General features: G+C 40.6%; 2 protein-coding genes across 3 annotated transcripts; both read right to left on the bottom strand.

Annotated features, from left to right (window-relative positions):
- Positions 1 to 4,216: 4,216 nt before the first annotated feature.
- On the bottom strand, positions 4,217 to 5,393 carry LOC133805266 (NAD(P)H-quinone oxidoreductase subunit M, chloroplastic). Its single transcript, XM_062243399.1, has 2 exons — positions 4,803 to 5,393; positions 4,217 to 4,633 (listed from the first exon to the last, which is right to left on the bottom strand). The coding sequence occupies exons 1-2, from the start codon at positions 5,268 to 5,270 to the stop codon at positions 4,454 to 4,456; spliced, it is 648 nt and encodes a 215-aa protein (XP_062099383.1). The 5' UTR covers positions 5,271 to 5,393; the 3' UTR covers positions 4,217 to 4,453.
- A 369-nt stretch (positions 5,394 to 5,762) lies between these two features.
- LOC133805264 (uncharacterized) lies at positions 5,763 to 14,655 on the bottom strand. Of its 2 annotated transcripts, none has more exons than XM_062243397.1 (10): positions 9,485 to 14,651; positions 8,480 to 8,678; positions 8,239 to 8,389; positions 8,058 to 8,136; positions 7,821 to 7,895; positions 7,582 to 7,672; positions 7,197 to 7,467; positions 7,023 to 7,065; positions 6,818 to 6,921; positions 5,763 to 6,385 (listed from the first exon to the last, which is right to left on the bottom strand). In XM_062243397.1, the coding sequence occupies exons 1-10, from the start codon at positions 14,520 to 14,522 to the stop codon at positions 5,933 to 5,935; spliced, it is 6,504 nt and encodes a 2,167-aa protein (XP_062099381.1). In that variant the 5' UTR covers positions 14,523 to 14,651; the 3' UTR covers positions 5,763 to 5,932. The 2 variants fall into 2 exon arrangements, with proteins under 2 accessions (XP_062099381.1, XP_062099382.1); XM_062243398.1 differs by having other exon boundaries at positions 6,150 to 6,698; positions 9,485 to 14,655.
- Between the last annotated feature and the right edge of the window lie 10,038 nt (positions 14,656 to 24,693).

Genomic DNA, 24,693 nt, shown 5'->3' on the forward strand with positions numbered 1-24,693 from the left:
TATACCTAAACATGTATATCAAGTCATATTATAATATTATTCACATAACCACATAATAATACACATAAATATCATATAGTCACCTAATTCCATAATTTTCCATCCTAGCCCCCTAATCAAGGCCCTAAGCCTTATTAGGAAATTTGGGACGTTACATGTATCACATGCATCACATGCCTTACAGAATAGGTGCAGTTTTCTTACCTTTGGTCCAAGCATAGGTTACCAATAAAAGACCTTCAAGCAAGATCCTGTTTCCAAGCTCCTAACATTCACCTAGTCACAACCATAATATAGAATCCCGTCAAAAACGAATAAATAAAGACTTCCAGGCCGAGTCCTAGCCTCCGAGACGTCGAATCCTACCAAACCGGGTAGTAGGATTGATCCCGAGCCCTTAGGTTTAAGTTCCCATGACTAAAACCCACTTTTGGCTAAAGTTGCCCAGGCATGTCGCGACTTGCCCTCAAGGGTCGTGGCATGCTTCCCTGACAGAACTCCCCTGTTTGAATTTCAGAACATGGGTCGCAGCATGCCCCTAAGTGTCGCAGCATGATCTCCAGTCACAACCGCCTCCACCTTCATCAAGCCTGGGCTGCGGTGCCCAAGAACAAGGCCGCAGACCGACCTCGAACCCAGCCATTTTCTCTATTTTTCCCATTTAAAAACCTTCCAAAAACCTATCCAAACATCTCCAAATCCCAAAAAAAAAGTTCCCAAACATCCCATTGTCCCAAAACCTAAGCTTTAAACAATTCAAAAACTCATCAAAACGTAAAATCCAATCAAAGCTTAAAAACTCGAAAACTCAAAACTTAAAGCTTGGATTACCTCTGACTTAGTTGTTTCCCAGCTAAATCCTCCGGCTAATCTTCCCTAGAATCGCTACGACTCTAACCTTGTTTGAATCCAAGTCCTAAAACTCGAGTTTCCTTCGAAAATGTGAATGGCGTCAAAAAGGGAACGGGAGAGAGAGAGAACGTTCTAAACGTTTTTTTTATTTCTGACAGGTTACTTCAAGCTTAAGTAACCCCAAGCAAATCTTAATGCTCGAGGTCCAAAAAATGCCTCCGGGGTAAAATAGTCAAAATTCCTAGAATTCTCTCCTAATCTCACTTACTCCCAATATATCATCAAATAATCATTCTCATTACCCAATATCTCGGTAATGTGCTAAATAGCCAATATACCCCTTGACTTACTCCGAGTCAAGTATGGGTCATGTTGTGACTTTCCCATTAGCTTACTCCCTAGGATCGTCTCGTGTCGAGTAACTCAAACATATCCACATAGTAATGTAGTACCACACACATACCACATATATGCCAAATATACCCATAACAGGCCAAATTACAAAAATTTCCCAATTAATCATAAATAAGCCCACATGCATATTTAATACACCAAAACATGCATATCAAATCATATTATAATATAACTCGCATAATCACATAATTCCATAATTTTTCATCATGGCCCCCTAATCAAGGCCCTAAGTCTTATTAGGAAATTTGGGACATTACAAGTATATTACGAAATCAAACAGGTAAATTAGTGCTAAATTATAAACTGTAATGAAATAATAAACACCATCTCGAACACACACAACTTTTACGTGGTTCACTGGTTAAAATCCACCTAGTCCACGAGTCAATATTTACCTTTCTCTCTTAATTTCTACTGAGTTTTAGTAATGCAAAAAAAATGGTCGTCCCATTCCCTGTCCATTATCCCAAGTATTTATAGGGGAATTTCATGGATAGGTTTGGGTAACCGCGTGACTAAATAAGGTATATATTTAATACAAATTATTTCCATTTACATTGGGATATGATTTGATAACATAATAGAATATACTTCTGCTATCTAGGATAATAAATGATAGATTTGCGATACAGCCTGAGCATTAATGAGCGTATAAGGAGCCTCCGAATCTCTTGGGATCCTTCAGTATGCGTTCTGTCCACGTTTCCAGAAGTTGAATATCTCACCCAAGCTCGTGTTCAGAGTCTATCTGAACCCTATCTCGCAGTAAACTCAAAGCGTCCAAAGTTGGATCTGGTAATTATAAGTCTCAAACTCAATTATTATCCTGAGAGGTGGTCTGATAATGACCTATGTATCGTGCTGTCAAGCCCCCAAACTCGAGTTGTTCTCATCAGTGTTAGTCAAATATTCTACTTGGCTATATTTCCATATATTCATCTGTCAGCTGTACCTGAGCTGAATAATCGAACTCGCAACTATGTATATTGGTTTGAATATACATTTATATGAAGTATGCATAAATGAGATCCAACATACATATATTTATAAGAAGCATGTGATCCAACATACATATATTTATATGTATCTTGTACTTATTTATAAATGAGATCCTACTCTCACCGCAAGTGGAAGCGTGTCCGATAAGGGAGTGCGGCAGTTCAGACATGTTTTGATGATCACTCAGATTTGAGGTTGCAGAGGTTATTGAAGAGAACATGCGTACGTAACGAAAGTTTCAACCATGTTGAAGTTAAGCGATTTGGTTATGGAGGTAATCAAGAAAATACATTGCCTGGGATTCAAGAAAGCTCAAAGAAATCTGAGGAAGTTGAGGAGAGTCAACTTGGGGGCAAATGTGACCAAGAAGATGCATGTGATGATAGAGGTGAAGACTGTCTCGCATTTCAAAGATTTCCTTGAGAAAGAAGGTGGAGATAAGATGTTGAACATCAATTCTCTGGAGAGACTTGATCAGGATGTGGACGATGATGTAGAAATAATTGCAACGAAGGAAGACCCTTAAGTTAGTGGAGATTTTACCCCGTTCGAGTCTGCAAGGGTAACCTATGTATGTTCTCGAGCCTCAACTTTTATCTCATCAGTTTGCTTTTTTGATTATTATACAATTGTGATCACATAATGTTATCTGTTTTTATTCCTAAATTTTTCTGTATCTGACTTCTGATTTTTTTTTTTTTTCAATTCAAAAATTTGCATAGTAGATTGATTTAGACAACATGAATACGGCTGAAGATGCGAGCACAAGTCAATCCCAGTTCAAGAAGGAGCTCATGGATATTTTGAAAAGCCCTTAAGTTATGACCCACAACAACATAAACTTCTTTGGGATGAAGTATCTCGTCGTAGACCCAAAGTTAAAGATATAAATTTGCGGAACAAACCAGAGCTATATCGATTGGATAACAGCTTTGGAAAATCGTATCTTGATCAATATAAAGGTCAGTTGATTCAATTATTAGTTTTTCCGCTTTTGATCCAGTTATGCTGATTGGCATGGGCTTTTATACATTATGCCATAACTCATAAGTTGCTTTCATGTGATTTTTCTGTAATATTGCAAAGGCTGTTCCCAGCTGGTCGAATGCTCAGTGTCTTATATTTATGCAGATTTTGCAGAGCAGATAAATCTAGCCAAGTCTGATGATCATAAAACTTTAAATCTATTACGTGGATTTTTTCATTGGTTGAAGGTGAGTTTTCCATTTCTTTTCTTGTGTTAATTGGGTGAAGGGTAGTGTTCTTTATTTATGATGATCTGATAATGAAAGAACCAACTAGTGAAAGGATTGGTGTTAACGAGATTTTATGCTGTTTAGCTTGCTTCTATTTACCTAATTTTTACATTGAAGATTGAAATTACTGTGAGATCATATATAATGATTTATGCTTCAAAGTTGAACGAGTTTCTTAAAGTGGACGACTTGTAACTCAACCTGTGAAACTACAACAGGCTGCTAGGTCAAACTGTCAGGAGAACTTTGGTTTCATGATAAATGTCATTATTTCGTTTCTAATAAATCCCAATACTGAATACCGTGTTGCTTATAATGAATAGTTGTGATGGCTGGTTAATGTAATTCAATATTATCCCATTTTCTAATTGGTATTGTTGGTGTAAACTTTTTCAGAAATTGCCCCATGGAGTGTTAGCCCCTTGGAAAGATCCACCATCCTTTTTGGAAGTGTCCCCACAAATGTAACTGGAAGACCTGCAGTACTCTATTAAAGCAAATATTACGCACTAGAAGTAGGCAGTGAATAACAAGTACTGTTTTTAAACAATACTTTTAACTCGTATACGGTCAATAATAGTATATGATTGCTCTTCCTGGGTGTTTAAAATAGTACCGTGAAAGGAAATTTGGAACAATACATTTTTTGAGAGAAGAGATTCTTAAAACTTTTGCGTTATGTTTCTGAAACAGAGTAGGAGTTGGAGGATTATTATATTAATGGATGATAAGTTTTCACCTCAATGCTGCTGAATTTCACATATTCAAGAGTGATAGAAGGAAGCGTTTGCAAGCTTATGTACAATGTTTAATAGTCTTGAATAATACTGATTCAAAAGATGAGCAAAAGGTTACAATTGATAGAAGTGCTAACCTCTTGAATGGACACTCTTAAAGCATCCACTACTTATTGGTTCCAATATGTCATCTCATTACTCATCCTGAGGTTGGATTTCATTGTTGTTAAAAAGAATTCGAGGCTTTCCCATGCTGAAGTTGAGGACTCGGGCATTCATGTTGTACTTTATCTCCCCACCATATAGCATCTTCCTTATGTAATGCTCTATGTCTGAACCAATCAGGCGAAGCGTGTACTCGGTCAATGGTGCATCCTGTTTTAACACCATCATATATCCAAAATCTCTCTTAGCCAAGACAAAAATCATGATTGTTAATATTGATTGATCAATAACTGTAACGTATAGTAAACAACACACAATCCAAATATATTAAGGAAAGAGATAATTGTCACAGTGTGCATGTACCAATATTTATATTTACCTCATAGTGATCGACAAGCTCCTGGAAGTAAGAGTAGACTTTATTACAACTGTTCGAGTTCCACACAAACTCATTGGTGGGGTCGAGAATAAGGGTGAGCTTGTCCATCTGGGTTTGATCGAACTCGCACGTAACAGGGTCGATGTAGGCGGCATAGATCCTCACATGTCGAGTGACACTGCTCAACCATTGCCCTCCGTATTCTCTGCTCATGTTCTTGCTCTTCACGTTCACTTGAGCCTCCACTGGCCTTGGTGCTGTTCCCTGTTGCTTCACCCTCTCTTGCTCTTCCTGTACCTTCACTTGATCTGATGATTCCTGGGCTTGCGCTTGCTGTTGTGCTGAAATGGAGAAAGCCCTTCTCTTCATTCTCACTTCTCTTCTACCTCCACCCATATTGTAACCCAACGTCGAAACTTTAACTGATCCCACGCAAGAGGATGCTGCTGCCATGGCTGAAAACACCATGCTACTCTACCAATCTGGGACTCCTTTCACTTTTACAGTCTTTCACTAGTTGTTCAGGCTCCCTTTTTGGATTGCTTTTAAGTCCCTCCAATTGCCGTGGAATTGTGGTACGGCTGTTATTCTTAGGCCCGTGTTTTAATTTTAGTGTTTTTTTAGGATAAGGTCCAACTTTTTGAGCGGTGAAGATAGAACCACCAATTGAGTTATGCCAGCTCTCAGTCTAGATAATCTTTCTACGCCGTTGATTCTTGTCCATCAAAATCTGTAGTATTTTCTAATTATCGATATCACGTCATGTAATTTACTTGTTAATTAGCACTCTCAAACGGTACACGTACTCATCTTTATGCACCATAAATTTTACCTCTCGGAAAGAAAGGAGATGACAGTGGGCTTTCGTCAAGTATAAATAGGATGCATTGTGTACTAGCTTCTTTCACACTTGTCAGTTATTATCTGACATCATAGTAAACATCTAATTTCACTTTCGTGTATACTATAAAATTTCTCTTTCTTGTATTGCCAGTATAACATACAGAAATTTATCCATTCTAACCTAATACAAATGAAAGAAAAAAAACCTATACAAAGAAAAAGAAACACTCTCTTCTCTCTTAAAGTGTACAGTTGTGCCTACATTTACAACATTTACATACAACAAACTAAACTCCTAGTGTGTTCACACTAGAGCTGCCAAGAACCAGAGCAGAATCCATTAAACGAAATGGTTTTATTAGTAACTCTTCAAAATCATCTAGTTGTAAGTCTGAGGTATCACTATCACAAAATGTTGTTTGCTCGCTTGATGGATCATTGCTTTCTCCAGCATCGTCATCAGGAACATCCATGGCAATAAAATCAGTTAAATTTTCATTAGCGATGATGTTATTGTAATCTTGTGGAAAGCTCTTCTCAAACCCCACTTTTCTGGACTCGGAAACCAGGGGATCTGGAGAGCGAAAGTACCGCCCTCTATCATTTCTCACTTCTCTTGATCGTTTCCTTTTCTTTTCCTGCATTCGGTTTTTGGGGTGATGGAGCTTGCATTTGGATTCTTGAGGACAGGTTCCTGTAGCTTCAAAACTGGGGCAGATGTAGCTATGCTTCTTCCGGCACTGTTAGAGCAAGAGATGGATTCTATTTTACTTGCTACTTGGTACAACAATAGATTGAGTTTACGAGTATGGGAAGAAAGAAACAAAGGGTTACCAAATCTCACAAACAGAAATCTAAAACAACAGTATTGTTGAAGTGAGAGAATGTCAACCAGTGTGATTGGTGTTTCTAAAAATTAGTACTTTCAAAAATCGGGAGCTGTTACTACCTACGACCTCATGTTGATGAGTAATCAAGAAAAAAGTTGATCTGACCAGGTAGGCTATTTGTATGTCCCATGAAGGTATAAAAATCATTTCCTTCAAAGGCTATCTGTAAGTGCGATGACAGATTGACCTCAATATGTAGCAAGAAGTCACAAGTTGATTTATGATGATACCAAATCATGAAGAAAGACAGGAAAAAAACAGATTTCCGCAGCAAAACATTACCTCATTACCATCAGCACAATATCCTCTGAGAAATCCTTCACAAGTCGATGCCTTTGGATTCACATTTACATGTCGGTAAGGACAGTGTTTATTGGTGCATAAACCTGCCAGGAAATCTATCAGCATTCCACCTTCACAAAGTACTTTTTTTTTCTTTTAATTTAAAAAATGAAAAAGAACACCCCAAGAAAAAAGCTTATGCCACCTTGCAAAAAGTAGGAGCAATCTGGCATTCTTTCTGGAATAACCTGCATATATTTATAAAATTCATGTTAAAAATAGCAGAGTTTTACAAAGACAGCAGCAAAGTTCTTCCAGGAGAAAAGGGGAGGGGGGCACTGCATCAAATTTCTTTGAGTGCACTTATGGAAAGATAAACCTTGTGGGTCAATTTGCAGTTGGCATTGGAACATAAACCATTCAAAAACTTTGTACAAACTGCAATTTTGGATGGATCATGAATGAAGTGACATCTCCCATTATCCTTGTTGCACCTCCCAAATCTTGTAAAGAACTGACAATACTTTCTCTTTTTAGCCAGCCGGACCCTGGCAGTGTGCAAACTCCAACGAACTTTCTCACTTGCCAATATCCTTGTTCGTTTCTTTGGATCTCTAACAAGCTGGTTACCATTCCCAATCCGAACATATCTGCCGACATTCGAATAAATTTGTACCAGACTAAAGTTACCATCAATCAGAAAGACTAACAAATACTGATAAAAAAATACACAAAAAAACCTCTAACAAAAATAAGCAACTTACTCATTATTGCCAATCACTAATCTCCTGGGGATGTAGGATCTTTTCGCATCCTTATCAGGATGAATTGTAGCAGCAAATGATGATTCATCATCTACACAGGACATGTGAAACTTTATGATCAATTAGCAATAAGCTAACAAAACATATCAATATGACAAGGATAAAAGAAACCCCAAACAAAAACACTAGACACAAGGATATTAACGAATTTAGTTATCCTGCATAACAAAATTGATCACCTGATATCCTCTGAAGTGTCCGCCTTGAAGGATCCATTTTATAACGACACAAGCCAACACGAAATATCCTTTCACCTGCATCATTGCGCAAAGTAGTGAAACATCATTTCCAAAAGCACAGATAAATTTTTTCCAATTCAACAATGACACGAGAAAAGAAATCGGCATAAGCATCTGCAACAGAAAGATAATTGGATGGACCAAGATGGGAACAAACTATACTGTTAACTAGCTTACGTGAAGAATGATTTCTGTCCTTGGATCCTTTCTGTTCTCTCTTCTTCTTCTCAACTGCAGCAACTGCAAGTGTAGCTTCCTGTACGAAAAAATAATAGCATTGATAAATTAGAAGGTATCAACGCTATTATTGATAAAACCAATCATGCATGTACAATTTATTACTGTAGCAGTAACTAACCTCATTTGCTTTCTTTGAGTGTCTGTCAATGGATTTTGACCATTTTAAACTTGATCCACCAACACTTAACACCTTAGATTTTCGTAGTGAAAATCCATTGATTGACCTTGTGTAAACTGTATCTCGCTTTCTTGATAAAAGCAATTTCCCACTAAAAGCAGAAAAATCGATCACTATTTGCTTACACAAGATAGACAAGTATGATAGAAAACTGCACAACCTTTTAACAACTAGTCCATACCTGATTGCTAAGGAATTACTTTTAGAAATCGAATTCCAGTTTTGCGTGAAATTTCTCCAGTATGTTGTACGTTTCCAAGGGAAAAGGTGAGGATAAACCTTCTGATGGCTTATTGTACCACTATCATTATTTGATGGCTGTGAGTTACACAGTGTCCAGACCAAAGAGTTTGATGAGCGTTTAAATGTCTTTGCAACAACTGCACATTGAAACACCTCTTGTTTTTATATGCCAAAGCAAATTGATGAGCCATTCGACAATAACTTTTCTATACTACTATTAACTACATGAGAACATCAACGATCAAGTCCATGAGAGTGTATATCAACCATATGACAGAAAAACCCAAAAGCATCTAATACAAAACATGTATGAATTGACAAAGTAATCAATTATGTCGTGGATTAACATCTACACACCTTTGTGCTGACATTAAAATTGTCATTTCTCTTACCATATACTAAAGTGAGAAGTGTTAATAGAAAACAAATAATGGAAGTCATAACAACATTGTAAAACGTTCAAAGATGGTTAAAAAAAAGGCTGGAAAAAAAATAGAACAGATGGCATGATTAGACAATAAATAATGTGTTTTACCCTCGAAACTATAGAAACTAACAGTAAACATTCTATCTAATGATAAATAACAATTAGACCAACAGTTTTTATCTTTATTCATTATTACAAACTTGTAAAAAGAGGGCTTAGCAAATCATATCATTAACTATTTCTTATAAAAAATTTCAAGAAAAACAAGAAGAAATGATCGAAGTTTGTCAGAACTATATTTTCTCATTATATACAACCCACAAAAGACACGGAACCTAATATAAAAGAGTAGAAAATAAAACATTCAACATTAAACATATGGTTCACTATGACTACTTCATCCATCATTTTATAACACGCATGATGCATCTGTATGCACATACAAATCATCATAGAATAAATATCCTCATAAGGTCTATTAACAGACCACCAAATTTATTAAGTTCTTCAACATACCCTTTTGTGAGCGCCTCTTATTCAATCTTCTGCTTGAGATGGCTTTGAGAGTTATTTGGACATCCATACTCAAATTGTCATCAGGCATAACAATGGGCTGTTTGGTGTGGCTTTCCAGTGAAGTTCTTATGAGCTGATTTTTTCTCCTCTTGAAGTACCCATCAAAGGATGAGGCTTGCATCTTATCAACATTAGGAACAGAAAAATCAGTCGAATCTGAAGTTGCAACCAACTGATTTGATTTGCGCTTTACATACACTACTCTCTTTGGGTTTACAGATGCCAAATTCCCATCATCTAATTCAGACTGGTTGTCCAAACTGGTAAGAAGACCATTTTGGCTTTCAGAAGTCAGTGAATCCTTCACAAATTCAGTTGTATCAAAGTTCTCTGTTGAACTTATAGGATCTGATGTAGATTCAATGCAACCATTAAGATGGGGCCCTGCTGATGGGGAAGATGTACAATCCCTTGATGATATAGGGACATTAGGCAATTCAGTCCCACTATGTACTAATGATGTTCTGGACTTTTTACAAGAAGCCTTTGTTTCCCCCTTCCTCAAGATACCATTTGACATCCCAGCACCAACTCTTTCAATGCTACTCTTTGATTCATCTAAACCAGGTGAGTTCAACCGATGAACAAGGCTAAAACCAGGAGAACGCTGAGGTAAAGCAGCAGCTTGCGAAGGCTTACGAACAAGGCTATTGCCTTTTCGTACATAAGAAGTACTTTGAATCTTTCCATCTCTATCTGATAACTGCGATCGAGAAGGATCAGTCCTTGAGAAAGGCTTACTTCCAGGAGGAGATGCAGAAGAAACGCTATTTCGATGCCAAGTTCGTGGGTTGGCATGGCTTGATGTGGCTTTCTTTTTTGTGCTGGTGAAGGCAAAAGATGTATGACCGAGAAAGATTCTAGGAGTGGCATTACCCAGCTGGTTCTTCTGCCCATTGTAGCTATCAGCACTATTGACATTCACACCTTTAGGAAAACTTCTAGAATCTTGCAAAGGCAAAGATATTGACTTCTCCTCAATTGCTTGGTCCCTTTCAGTTGCACAATCTGACTTTAGATTAGCATCAGTACACTGAAAAAGTGATTTTTCAGTAGTTACGTTAGAACCATCTGTATCCACAAACTTTCTTACCAGCTTTCCATCTTCCCTACAAGTTTCATTAGATATTTGGCTGCCAGACGTGGCATCTGATATGTGTACATTGGATGCAGTAAACGAGGATTGTTGAGAACCAATGTTTCTTAGTGCATCAGGCACAAACTCCATAGCTTCATCACTGGAGGTAACAGTGGACACTCCATTTTGATCAACAGGCAAAGAGAGAGAATTTGACAAACTGGATAATTCATCCTCCACAAGAAGATTATCAGATTCCATATCTGTAAAAGAAAATCTCTGATCTATATCTAGATCCTGGACAACTGAAGGAATTGTGCAATGAGGAGTCTCTTCTTGAGCAATAACTTGCCCTCTAGACGCAGACACACCCAACAATTCTTCTCTTCTACTTTCCATATTAAAAGCCTCAGCATGTTGATCCTCCGCAACCATTACTGCAGCATCAACATTTTTCTGTTCATGCCTTGATCCTTCTGGACAAAGCAGTTCCACAGTTGGAATTATTGACTTCTCAAAAATTAGACCACAGCCAAGTTGGCTTTCAGATTTCAAAGTGTCATTAAAGAAACTTCTTACAGCAACCACAGTGTCAGAAAATCCTTCCGACAACTCAGTGATCCCATTTTCACTATGCATCAAATTCGTTGCAGCAGATGAAGTATCTACAATAGATCTGTTCAAATCTGTGTTTTGTTGCATTGAAACCTCATTTGAAGTAAATGATACCGCACAAGATGCAGGCGAGGGCTGTTCATCGGTCTCTGAAGTAGCTCGACTAGGCATTGCCAGATGAGAGTCCAGAACTTTTCTCTTCTTTCTATTATGTGGAGAAGTAAAGTGAATATCATATTTTACATTATCTCTAGCTATCAAGTTAGAATCAAATATCCCATCAGATGAACTATTTTGATGCAGAACAACGGCTTGGTCTTCACCTGGTGGTAAGGCAACATCCAAATTCCCCATACAAGAAACAACAACATTATTTTGATTGTCAGCAGAAAAACTTAACATTGTATCTACAGTAGCAGTAGGGTTAGAAACATTAACAGTATCCAAAGCAGTGTCAGTTGTATTTGAAAAATCCAATTGACTTCTAACTGTTCTCTTCTTACTGGTCAAAGGTTTATCTCCTTTATTATTTTCAAATGATATTTTGGTCTTAGGAAAGTTTTTCATGGCACCATTTTCAGACAATTCAGCGGCACCATCTGTATATGGTTGCATGTGGTCAACAGTGCAACTGCTGGAAATGGTAGTGTTCTTTTCACAATTTCTGATGTTGTCCCCCAGAGAGGTAGTTTTATCAATGTGTAAGCTGCTGTCTACATCCATGGTGGTCTCCCCTAAACCTGACAAACCAACTTTTGCACAGCTTTCGGCTGACCAAGTAGCATTTGAAACCTCTTTTTGGACACTATTATCATGCAATGTAGTGACCTGAATGCTACAAGGTAGCTTGCTCAAAACATCATTAGTCCCAACACCACAAACTCTGCTTTCCTCTTTTGACAATGTTAGGCCACTGACAACATCCGATGTTCTACTGTTGCAACAATATGTATTCATAAGATTGTTGTGCATTTTGATTTCCCCTGGATTTAATAGAGAAGAATCACCATCGCCTCCAACAGGCAACGTGACTGGTATTGAGTCCTTTTCTAATGCACCGTCAAATAATAATGAATCTCCACTTGGATGGGACTCTTTAGTATTTCCCACATAAGCAATTTCAGGAATAGCAATAGTACTTACACCGAGTGATCTAACTAAATCCTTGTTATTATTTGATATGGTAGGCATGCCCTGGACTGATAACTCTGGACCTTTGTCAATCATGATTTCTTCAGAACTTGAAGACCTCGAGAAAGCACCTAAGCTGTTGCCAATTTTGTCTATATTGTCTATGCATTTCCTACTAGAATCGACACAAATGCCATGTTCCTCTGACTCTATGGCCGCAGCAAACCCTTCTACTTTTTTCCCTTCATGCACCATTTTAACTTCATTGGGGCAAGGACAAGAGAATGACACACCCTTGTGTGTTCCAGAGGCTTCAGATGGAGTAGGAACGCACGCATCTGCTTTCACAAGTTCATCACGCTTTCTCTTTTGTTGTGAATTCACATGTGGACGAGGGCGTACAACCTTTTTTATAATTTTCCTCACCACTTTTTTCTTCTTAGCAACCTTGAGAGAGACATTATCAGAACCAACTTTAGTATCATTTTTATTATTAATTTCAGCACACTCGGAAGACTTTTTCACTTCAGTCTTCTTATCCGACTGATTGGTCACACTCAAATGAGCCTGGGTACTAGTATCACACGTATTCATAACACCAGAAGAAACCACTCCTTCTGACTGTGTCGTGTCCTTCTCGTGAGAAGATTTATCGTTCCCAACATGCATGGAGACATCCACATTTGCAGTATTATCATCGAGTTTACTCGGCCCTGGATTTGAACAACCTTTGTCAGACAAAGAATCTTTCCTAAATTTCACACCTTTACAGGTCAAATCCGCACCAGTAACATCAGACGAGCTCGATGGCGCCACAATTGCCTTAGCTACCAGTGAATTAGATTTAAAAGAAACGTCAAGCTCTACAGGGCTTCCCTCTCTTTCCTCTTCTTCATACACATATTGATCTTTGCGTCTGAAAGAACTGGAGTTGGAATTATCATGATAACCAGCGTAATGCAATTGCTCATTCTCCACATTCCTGTGATTAGACTTTCCTTTTTGAAGACGAAGTAAAGCACTCTTCTTCTGTAACTGCTTCCTCGGAGTACGATTAAATTCATGGGCATCCTCCCTGCTTCCCCTACTACTGTACCTTCCCAATTCTGGACCAAAATACTCACGTTTCACAGAACCAATATGAGCCCCATCACCATTACTAACCTCAGAATTTCCCCTCTCAAACGAGGAATTATGGGATTCTCTGGAAAATTTTCGATCATGAACCCTTCTTTGGTTGTCATGATAAACACCCTCTCTTCTACTACCACTCCTGTATAAATCATTATTATAAGAAGAGCCGTACCGGGGATTATAACTCTCCAAATCCGAGTCCATATCCCTCACTGACAAACTAGGGTTAGAAGCGAAACCCATATCACGAAAAGAGATGCCGGGGCTCGACAAAAAGCTACCTCGGCGAGAATAGTTATCCTCTTCTGCTCCCCTTGAAAGCTCATCTCTATGCTTTGATTCAAACCCATCAACATATTCCGCTCTAAACCTAGAAATACCCTCAGAAGGATGTCTCAATTTGCTATTCACATTATACGGCGACATAGGTTTGTGGTCGAGCTGAAACTTTTGAGAACCACAGTCGAAATCCAGAGGCGTGTGTGACCTCTCAGGAAAATTTTCGGCCAAAACTCTCGGTTGCTCCCATAATTCTAGCCGGATTTCCGGTTCAAATTCCGGCAACCGATGCCTAGGGCGGTCATCTTCCAGGGGTAATTGTCGAGAAACGTTAGCCGAGACGACGAAATTGCGATGAAGGTATGATGATCTTGGGAAGTCGTCTTCAAAAGAAGTACGATCATGATCAAGGTTAGCCAAGGCGAATTGAGATTGTCCAGGACTGTAGGGATGCATCTGCTGAGGGTTATGGGCCATAGACGACGACTGTGGCGGTGGCGGTCGCGGTGGCTGGGATTGAAACGAAGGCGTTTGGAGCCGTGGTGGTGGTGGTGGCAGTGGCTGAGACTGAGGCTGTGGCTGAAGCTGAGGCTGAGGCTGAGGTCGAGGAATATGATGATGACGGTGTTGATAACGAGGGTTGTGGAAATTGGCGTCGTCGGGGTAGTGAGGACGAGAAGAGTTGGGAACTGAAACGTACTTGAGCTTTTGCTGCTGGTGGAGGAATTTCGGGATATCCATGGCCAGGGAAGGCACCAGATCTTGAGCACTCTTTTGGTGGGTGAGCAGCAGTTGTTTGTAGATTGTAGTGCTATTGTATTGGTCTCCTTTATTGATCAGTCAATAATGTTCCACTCTTGTGTTTTCCAACACGCCTTTAGTTTTGATCCTCCCAACCTTTATTTTTCTCTCTTTCATTTTTTTTATTCATGCTTAACTATTTTAACCTAATTTCAGGGAAAAAAAATTTACCTAATTTTTTAAGGCATCTTTAACTATTGTTTTATTTATTATTTGAAGAGAAATTTGTTTCATAAATACTTACCTAGTAGTCATGATTAAAATTTTGAAGGCAAAAATACATAATGGTACACATTTATGTTGTGTTTTGAAAACTGACTTTTATATTTAGGATTGAGTGTAATTCAAAGTAATTGTTCGATTTGACGTTCTTGTCTAATCATGTAATTATACATTAATTATGTAATTTGATGTAATTGAGGAGTCTCAATTACACTCTCCAATTCTCATAACTCTATGACAATTAATTATACTGTGTAATTACTAATTACTATCAATTTTAAATAGTATTTATTATATAATATTATTTTTATGTGTAATTACTAACTATTTTGTCAAACATGACAATAGGAATTCATAAGTGTTGACCCTAGTTTTGGTCAACGACACGGAGTCTAGAAAATGACCGAAAATAATATAAAGCTTGAAAAAATGATCTAATAGAAAATAAAGGACACAGAGAATTATAGTGGTTCGGCCTCGGTGATTGGTAATAACCTACGTCCACTTGATACTATTATTAGTATTGAGCTTCAAATGTGTGATCAACGAACTAGGGTTCCTGAGTTTCACAGACTTTAGAAGAAGAAAACAATACAAACGATGGATAATAGTAATACAATTCTGAAAAAGAGAAAAAAGATCGATCCCCTTCCTTGAGCTATTTCTTCTGTATTTATAGGCTCAAGAAGGGTTACATGAATTAGGAAATAATATCTATCCTTAATAAACGAATCTGCAGGTCATAATGAAGAGATATTCTCGGATATCATCACAACTGTACGGATCATTACATAAATGAATGGAGTATACGACCAGTCTGGTCGTATATAAAACTTGATCTTTTCATGTAGAAATAATCCTGGTCAATAGGCGAGCAATATCTCTGCCACGTGTCAGCCAGCTGTCGAAAATCCTTGCCACGTCATCAACAGTTGTTTTACGGATAAACATTTGCCCCCCAAGTTTATTTATTGCGACCAGCAATAAGTAAACTTAGGAAACCAACTTTTCGCATGCCCCACGAAATCTGTCAGAGCCTCTCGTGCGTTCTTGAAAACTGTGACCTAATCACGTCCAATCATGCATTTTCAGTTTCTAAGTAACCTTTCCGACGACTGTTACACTCCCCTATGCCTTGAAAAAGGTAACTCATGATGACCCCTTTTCAACACATCTCAGCTTCTATAAATAATCCCCACATTCTTCTTTTAACTCTTTACACGCCATCTCTTTGCCAAGAACTCTCAAGAACTCTATTTCAAAGCCTGGAACTTCAAAGGTCTTCAGTCGCTTTACTAAGGGTCCTTCGCTTGGAAACCCAAAGTCATTCCTTTTCAGAATCTCCAATCTTTATCCAAGTAAATTTCTTCGACGTTTAAACCCTTTGAGATGCCATGCATACTGTTTCTGTGTTCTGAAATTTTTTGTGTTCTTGGGTAGAAATTTATGAAGATTTTGTATATACCGTTTGATGCTTGATAGGGCAGTGTAATTTTGCTCTGTAGAAGTTAGGAATCAGTTTGATAGTCAGGATCATGGGTTTATGGCGTAAAATCGAAGTAAAAATTTGATTTTTAGGCTAGCTGAAAAACTGGGTTTTTCCCGCCCCTTTGGAGTTGAAAAAGCTTTTTTTAGAAAAAGCTTTTTACCTTCACTTTTCGATCCGTTTTTCAAACTGTTCGCATAAAACTTAGTGTTTCTGTTAGAATGTTGTTGGTCGTAGACGCGAGCAACGTTATTCCAACTTTCAACATAAGCTCCCGGGTTGTGCGTCTTATCTCCTCCTTTGTCTGTTTGCAGTTTACATGCAAGACCCGTGGGGAGGAGAAAGACCCATCGACGACGATCTGCTAGCTCAACTGCTCGAGGACGAAGAACAACCATCGTCGCTGATACCCGAAATTCCATTTTCTCGTAGCAATCCAAACACTTCCCCAGTCTTGACCCGAAACATGGCTCGTACCAAAACCAAGGCCCAGAAAAGGAAAACCTCCGACCCTTCTCATCAACCTGCTGCTTCGGCTGATGCTCCCTCGACCAGTGGTCGAGATGAAAATGCTCCCGACCCAAACATCCAAAGACATGCCCACCCTAGATATGCCATTCAGCCAGATGTTGAGTGGTATGTAGTTTCTGAAAGCAGGGTGACGATCAGAATGATCGCCAACTACTTAAGGAAATACAGTCTCCCGGGGGTGACCTTATCAGACCCAAACCAGACCAAAGGGCGAATCTTTCTAGAGGCGCCTTCAGCGCCTGGTCGCGGTTTCATATCGAGGCAGGGGCTACCATGCCTCTTCACTCGTTTTTTCAGGGGGTGGCCAACTATTTTGGAGTTGCCCCCTTTCAAATAACCCCAAACAGATATAGGATGCTTGCTGCACTCTATAACCTGTACAACCAAAAGAAATGGCCCGTGCCATCGCCTCATGAGGTCAACTACCTGTTCGACCTCAAATCTAACCCCAACCAAGAAGGCACGGGGTTCTTCCACTTCTGTCATCAGGAAACCGGGCGCACCTTCCTGACTGACACAACTCATATCTCAAACGTGGGGAGGTACTACCAAGAGTACTTCCTTACTACTTACATGGCCGCGGATAACCTGGCTTTCGCACGAGGAGGTAAAATTTTCGTATCACTGGCTGACTTCTTCACTTAGTGTCCTTCTCCACAATGTCTTAAACTGTTAATGTCTTCTAGGCCCATGGCTGCGACCAAACCCAACTCCGGACATGGAGTTGAGATCGGCGCTCTTAGCCAGTGTTGACTCAGATTTTGGCCAACTGACACGAAGTCAAAATACGCTTGACGTGGAAGGATACGTTGAAATAAATGTAATGACGAAAATAATAAGAACACAAGATTTTAGAGTGGTTCGGCCCCAGGATCTGGTAATAACCTACGTCCACTTAGATTGTTATTGATATAAGATCAAAAGGAGTGATCAAAGAACTAGGGTTCAATGAGTTTCACAAACCTCTGAAGAATAAGATAATTATCTCAAATAGAATCTCTCTAGTCTCAAATAATTCGAAAGCCAAAAGTCCCTTCCTTGAGCTATCTTTCTCTATTTATAGGCTTAAGGGGGATTACATGATTTTGTTACAGATATTCTTTCCTAAATAATCGGATACTCAGGAGATTGTGGGAGTCAATTTCGGGATCTACAAAGATCTTTATAGAAACATCATGAAGCATGCGGAACTCGGGACCATACTGGTTGCAGGCAAGTTTCGGCTGCCTAATGCTTATGATTTGTCTTCTGGTCGATACCCTAGCAGAGTTCCTCCAAGTGTCAGCCACGTGTCCGGGAATCACTTGCCACGTCATCCATGCCAGTTTTTGGATAACATTTTCCCCCCAAGTTTATTTATTACGAGCAATAAATAAACTTTTGAGGAAGCGACCCTTCAGTGACCCCGCCGTACCTGTCAGAACCCTTCGTGTGTTCTTGGAAGAAGCAACCTACTCTTGTCTAATCACAGCTTTTCGCTTCCCCAGTAATATTTCGACGGCTATCTCGTTTCCCCATACTTCGAAAAAGGGGAAGCTGATGATTACTCCCTTTTAATGCCACAGACAAAAATATATATATAGCATTTCCGAAGTTATCCTTTTCTTTTTACGCACACCATTACTCTTTCAAGAAACCATAAAACCAGAGCTTCCATTTCTTCTGGAGACCGTCCTTCTGCGTTTTCAAGACTCGACCCGAGAGTTCCCTGATCTCCGAAAACTCTTACCAACCTCCACGATCTTCTTCCTGGTAAGTCTTGGAACCTTTATGTTTCATATTTTTGTAGTGCATGTTTCGGTATGTTGACTGTTGAGTTCATCTATTTCTGGGTTAAGATGCCTGTCAGTAGAATGTCTTGTGGGTGAAAAAAGTTACGAGTTAGTTTGATAATCGAGATCATACTTTTTAGGACGTAAAACCGAAGTAAAAGTTCGATTTTTATGCCAGTCAAAAAAATAGGTTTTTTCCCGCCCTAAGAGGAGTTGAAAAAGCTTTTACAAAAAACTTTTTGCTTTCACCTTTTGATCTGTTTCTCAAACTGTTCGCGTGGAAAATTTTAGCCTTTAGTTAGAATGCTGCTGTATAAAAGCTTAATTTTTATACTCGACCAGCGTTATTCTAAAAACTTTCAAAAACTCTCTATCCTCACCTCCCCATTCTTCTGTTTGCAGACTTTAATGCCAGACTTGTGGGGAGGTGAACGGCCCATTGACGACGATCTTCTTGCCCAGCTGCTCGAAGGCGAAGAACAACCGACCGACCGAGTTCACGAAATCCCATTTTCACGATCTTCTTCTAGACCTCGTCCATCACCTCCTCAAATGGCTCGTTCTAAGTCTTTAGGCAAGAAAAGACCTGACTCCGAAAATAGCCCAAACTCTCTTGCCCAGCCTGATTCACAGGCTAGGGTTCCCTCGACCAGTGGTCGAGAAAATGCTGCTTCAAACCCTAATATCCAAGTCAGGGCCCACCCTCGTCATCAAAACCTTCCTGATGTCGAGTGGTATCTTTCCCCAACCAGCCAAGTGACTCCTTGGATGCTTGCCAACTACCGTAGGAAGTATCCTCTTACAGGGGTTAATCTGAAAATTCCAGCTGCAGACCAAAGGGCTAACCTTCCCGGAGGTGTATACAGTGCTTGGTCTAGATATCATATAGAGGCGGGGGCTATCCTCCCTCTACATCCTTTTTATTAGGGGGTGGCCAACTTTTTTGGTGTCGCCCCCTTTCAAATTACTCCGAATGGATATAGAATGCTGGCCGCACTCTATATCTTGTACAAACTTAAAAAAATGGCCAGAACCTACCCCCCATGAGGTCAATTTCCTTTTTGACCTCAAGTCCAACCCTCAACAATATGGGACGGGCTTCTTCCATCTTTGTCACCAAGAGACGAGCCGGACGTTCCTAAGTGACACTACGTACATATCCAACATGGGGCAGTACAGTAAGGAGTACTTCCTCACACCGGACATGACCACCAACAATCTGGCCTTCGCCCGAGGAGGTAAGTGCTGTTTTACTGGTCTATACTTTTCATCAGGGAATTTTCCTTCACTTTTCTTAAAGTACACTTTGCCTTTCAGGACCATGGCTACGTCCGACCCCAACACCAGACATGGTGCTGAGGTCCACCACATTGCCCAGGATGACAGACGCAGAAAAAAGCGTCAAGTTCCTGGTCACTGATGAAAATCTGAGGCTATCTGGCCTCCTAGCTCCTCGCCATGAAACAAGAGGACCTGTGGTAGCAGATGCCATGGCCGAGGGGGATCCCGAGCAGCAACCTCCAGCGTCCCCTCCTCGAAGGAGGCCGACAGGGGTTACAATTAGGGAACCCACGGGCAATCCTTCCGCAGAAAGGTCTTCTGCACCCCAAGGCAAGGGGAAACAAAAGGCAACAGAGTCTGTTGTGGACTTGGGTGAATCCTCCGATGAAAACGATACTGTTATTTCGCTTTTAAATAGTTTGCCAATTCCTTGTCACTTGTTTGACGGGGAGGGCAACTTTACATATACTCCAAATCTAGGGCCAGACTTCTTCGTGCCAGATAGTGAGTGTGTGACTAATAGAGTCAATAGTATAGCGACTAGTAGTTGTAGCTCGGGTATTAAATTTTGTGACCTCTTTTCTGTTTTATCAAGAGTTTTTATCCGCCTTTATCTTATCATTTGCATATGTTTATTTGTACGCAGATATGGCCGCTCCCAACGTCTTCGACTTGTATCAGACTGAGGAGGAGGTAGAAGTCCCTCTGGTTTGGCGAAAGACGTCCAGGAGGCACAACGGTGAATCAAGCCAAGGACCTCCTGCCAAGAAGGGTCGAACAGAAGATCCTTCCAAGGACGTGCCAACTGGGCAAGCTTCTGCCCAGCCTTCGGCTCCTGTTGAGAGGGAAACCCTGCCTGCTACAACGAATCCTCCACCTGCAGCCGCTAAAGAACAATCCCAGCCGGCCGAAGGTCCTGGGGCCAAACTTTCAAACCGCACCTTGCGAGCAGCCAAGGACCACCTTGCACACATCGTGAGGTATGACCGCTACAAGGATGCGATGGCTGAGGCAGAGAATATGGGGGTCGACCAAATTCTGAACAGGGCCCTAAACAAAATTTCCAGTGTAAGTATTTCTTATCTCTTTGGCTTTCGTTTTTTCTTCCTTGCAACAGACTCTAACTTTATCCTTTGTCCACAGGCCTTGCTGACTGCAACTGCTGCTCGTACCCGTGCCCAAGCTACCATCAACCAGGCTCGATCAAAGGCCATCGAGAGGTACCAGGTGAAAGCCGCTGAGGAGCTTCAGGCTGCAGAAGTCAGGCATGTTGGGGAGTTGGAGGTGGTCACCCAGCAGAAGGATGCTGCGGTGGCAAAGCTGGCGGAGGCTGAAGCTTCCAAGGCAGCCTTGAAGAAGTAGAGGGATGAGTACCAGGATTCCAGCCGAGTCCAATATCGTGAATGCAAGAGACTCAAAGAGGAGCTTCTTGCCAAGGACAAGGCCATAGCTGTTCTTGAGAGCCAAATAGAGCAGCTGAAGCTTACCAATGCCAAAGATCTAGAAAGGTACAAGAATGCGACGCTTCAGTGTTTTTACGATTTCTGGAAACACAACCGAGGTGCCAACTTTGACTACCTTCCAGAAGATGCCAGGAATGCTGAGCTGGCCTGCTGCACTGCTCGATTAGCTGAAGAAGAGGAAAGAGCAAGGATCCCTACTTCCCCAAGCATCGCTGGCGCAGAGGAAGGAGGAGCTGTTGAGGATACGACCAATCAAAATGTTGATAAAGACCCTCCTGCTCCTAATGCTTCTTGAACTTTTTATTTTTTCTTTCTTTAATTACACGACCCATGGGTTGTGATGTAAAGACTATATTTCTTAAATTTGCTGCATGGGCAGCAAACTTTCCTTTTTTTTTGAACAATTACATCCAAGCGGTGATGCTTGCGGTGTAAAAGACTGCATTATAATGTTATAATAATTTCATTTACTATAACATCTGTCCGTATGACTGAACTTAGCATAGTACTTTGGTTTGATGTAACATAATATAAATTTTGAAAAATACTCTAAGTACCTTAGTATGCTTTCACTTATTTTGTTCATGTGTTTACATACGTTTTGGTATGCTTTGCTATCGATGTACCTTATATGCCCCCCAAGTGATCGAGGAGCTTTAGGTCCTTAGTCACTTGCCTTGACCACGACCTGTTCGAACATTTCTGCTCGGTAGGAAACGTAACACTTATAATACAGCAAAATAACACACGTAATGAACAAATACTTGTAAATATATATTCACAAAGGTTGGCAAGAATGACTGGCTGCGCACAATCCCTTATAACCCCGTATTAAAAATGGACTAAACATGTCCTTACGAGTGATCCTAAAAAAGGATCTTACATTTATAAGCGATTAGACATACAACGTGGCTAACCCTTTTCTCAAAACTTGTAAAAAGTAGTATTTTATACAAGCCAGTCCTTTAAAAAGGACTGTTTACTGATAGTACTTGCGCAGGTGTTCTCCATTCCAATAGCGTGGAACGAGATCTTCGTTTAGGCGTGCAAGTTTGTAGGTGCCCGGGTGAAGGACTTCTTCAATCTGGTAAGGTCCTTCCCAATTGGGTCCGAGTACTCCAGCAGTGGGGTCGTAGGTATTCAAGAAAACTCGTCGTAGCACCAAGTCACCGACATTGAATTTCCTTTCTTTTACTTTCGAGTTAAAGTACCGGGCGACCTTTTGCTGGTACGCAGCAACTCGGAGCTAGGCTTTCTATCGTATTTTGTCAATTGAGTCTAGGGACTCCATCATTAGTTGGCTATTCTGATTCTGGTCGTATGTGATGCGTCAATGTGAGGGGGGATCTAACTCGACAGGTAACATGGCTTCATATCCGTAGGCTAAGGAAAATGGGGTATGACCTGTCGCTGTTCGGTGAGAAGTTCTATACGACCAGAGGACTTCAGGCAGTTGTTCTGGCCATGCTCCCTTGGCGTCTTCGAGCCTTTTCTTCAGGGTGTCCTTAAGCATTTTATTTACTGCTTCGACCTGTCCGTTTGCTTGTGGATGCGCAACTGAAGAAAAGCTTTTAATAATCCTATGCCTTTCGCAGAAGTCGGTGTATAAGTCATTGTCATATTGGGTTCTGTTGTCTAAAACAATCTTTCGCGGCAAACCATAGCGGCAAACAATGTTCTTGATGACAAAGTCAAGAACTTTCTTGGTCGTTATGGTAGCGAGTGGTTCAGCTTCGGCCCATTTGGTGAAGTAGTCGACTGCCACAACTGCGTACTTCACTCCGCCCTTTCCCATTGGCAGGGATCCAATCAAGTCTATCCCCCATACTGCAAAAGGCCATGGACTCTGCATCTGTTTCAACTCGTTTGGGGCTGCTCGTGGAATTTTTGAAAACCTTTGACATTTATCACATTTTCGTACAAACTCCATCGAATCTTCGTTCATGGTCAGCCAGAAATAACCTTGCCTTAGAACTTTTTTGCCAAACTTTGCCCCCCAGCGTGATCCCTGCAGAAGCCTTCATGTACTTCTTTCATGAGCTCCTTAGCTTTTTCTGGTGTAATGCACCTGAGTAGTGGCATGGAGTATCCTCTTCGATACATAACACCATCGACCAGTATGTACCTAGCAGCCTACCTTTGTAGGGTTCTGGCTTTGTTTCTATCTGTTGATAGTGCACCATTTGTTAGATACTCCAAGTAAGGCGCCATCCATGTGTCTTCTACTCGGATTTCCATACTGGTTCCAATTGCTTGTATGCTTGGCTCACTCAATCTTTCTACTGGCACAATGTTCAAAGTGTCAGCATCTTTCGCGCTCGCGAGTTTGGCTAAGGCATCTGCATTCGAATTCTGATCCCGCGGTATTTGTTGGAGGGTATACTTCGTGAACTGGGCTAGCAGGTCTTTGGTTTTATTCAAGTAGGCCACCATTTTTAGGCCTCGTGCTTGATATTCCCCAAGAACTTGATTCACTACCAGCTGTGAATCACTGTAAATATCAAGCGTCTTTATGCTCGTGTCTTTCGCCATTCTCAACCCAGCGAGGAGTGCTTCGTATTCGGCTTCGTTATTTGACGCGGTGAAGTCGAACCTAATGGCGCAGTGAAATCGATGCCCTTCCGGCGTTATCAATATCACACCCGCTCCTGCGTGAGATTCGTTGGACGACCCATTGGTGAATAACTTCCACGAAGGAACTTCATCTTGAGGCTCAGGCGCACTAGGCTGTTCGCACTGCTCGCTGTCTGGGAGCTCGGTGAAATCTGCAACAAGATCAGCCAAGACTTGTCCTTTTACTGCTGCTCGCGGTGAATACGTGATATCGAACTGCCCTAGTTCGACTGCCCATTTTAATAGGCGCTCAGCTGCTTCTGGTTTTTGGAGGACTTGCCGAAGGGGCTAGTCAGTTAAAACCGTGATAGAGTGGGCTTGAAAGTAAGGAAGTAGCTTCCTTGAGGCCAAGATTAAACAGTATGCTAACCTCTCGATGGGCGGATACCTCAATTCTGCTCCGATCAGCCTTTTGCTTACATAGTAAACTGCTTTTTGTACGCCCTCTTCCTCTCGTACTAGTACCGCACTAGCAGCAACTTCAGTGATTGCCAGGTAAATGAACAAAGTTTCTCCTTCGATCGGCTTTGATAAAATGGGAGGCTGTGCCATATGGGCCTTTAAGGCCTGAAAAGCTTGCTCACAGTCTCCCGTCCACTCAAATTTCTTATTGCCCCTAAGTAGATTGAAAAAAGGGACGCATTTGTCTGTTGATTTTGAAATAAATCTACTTAGGGCTGCAATCCTCCCGGTTAAACTTTGTACATCTTTGATCTTTTCTGGTGATTTCATGTCGATCAGGG

This window comes from Humulus lupulus, chromosome X, assembly GCF_963169125.1.
Source record: "Humulus lupulus chromosome X, drHumLupu1.1, whole genome shotgun sequence".
Taxonomy (NCBI): Eukaryota; Viridiplantae; Streptophyta; class Magnoliopsida; order Rosales; family Cannabaceae; genus Humulus; species Humulus lupulus.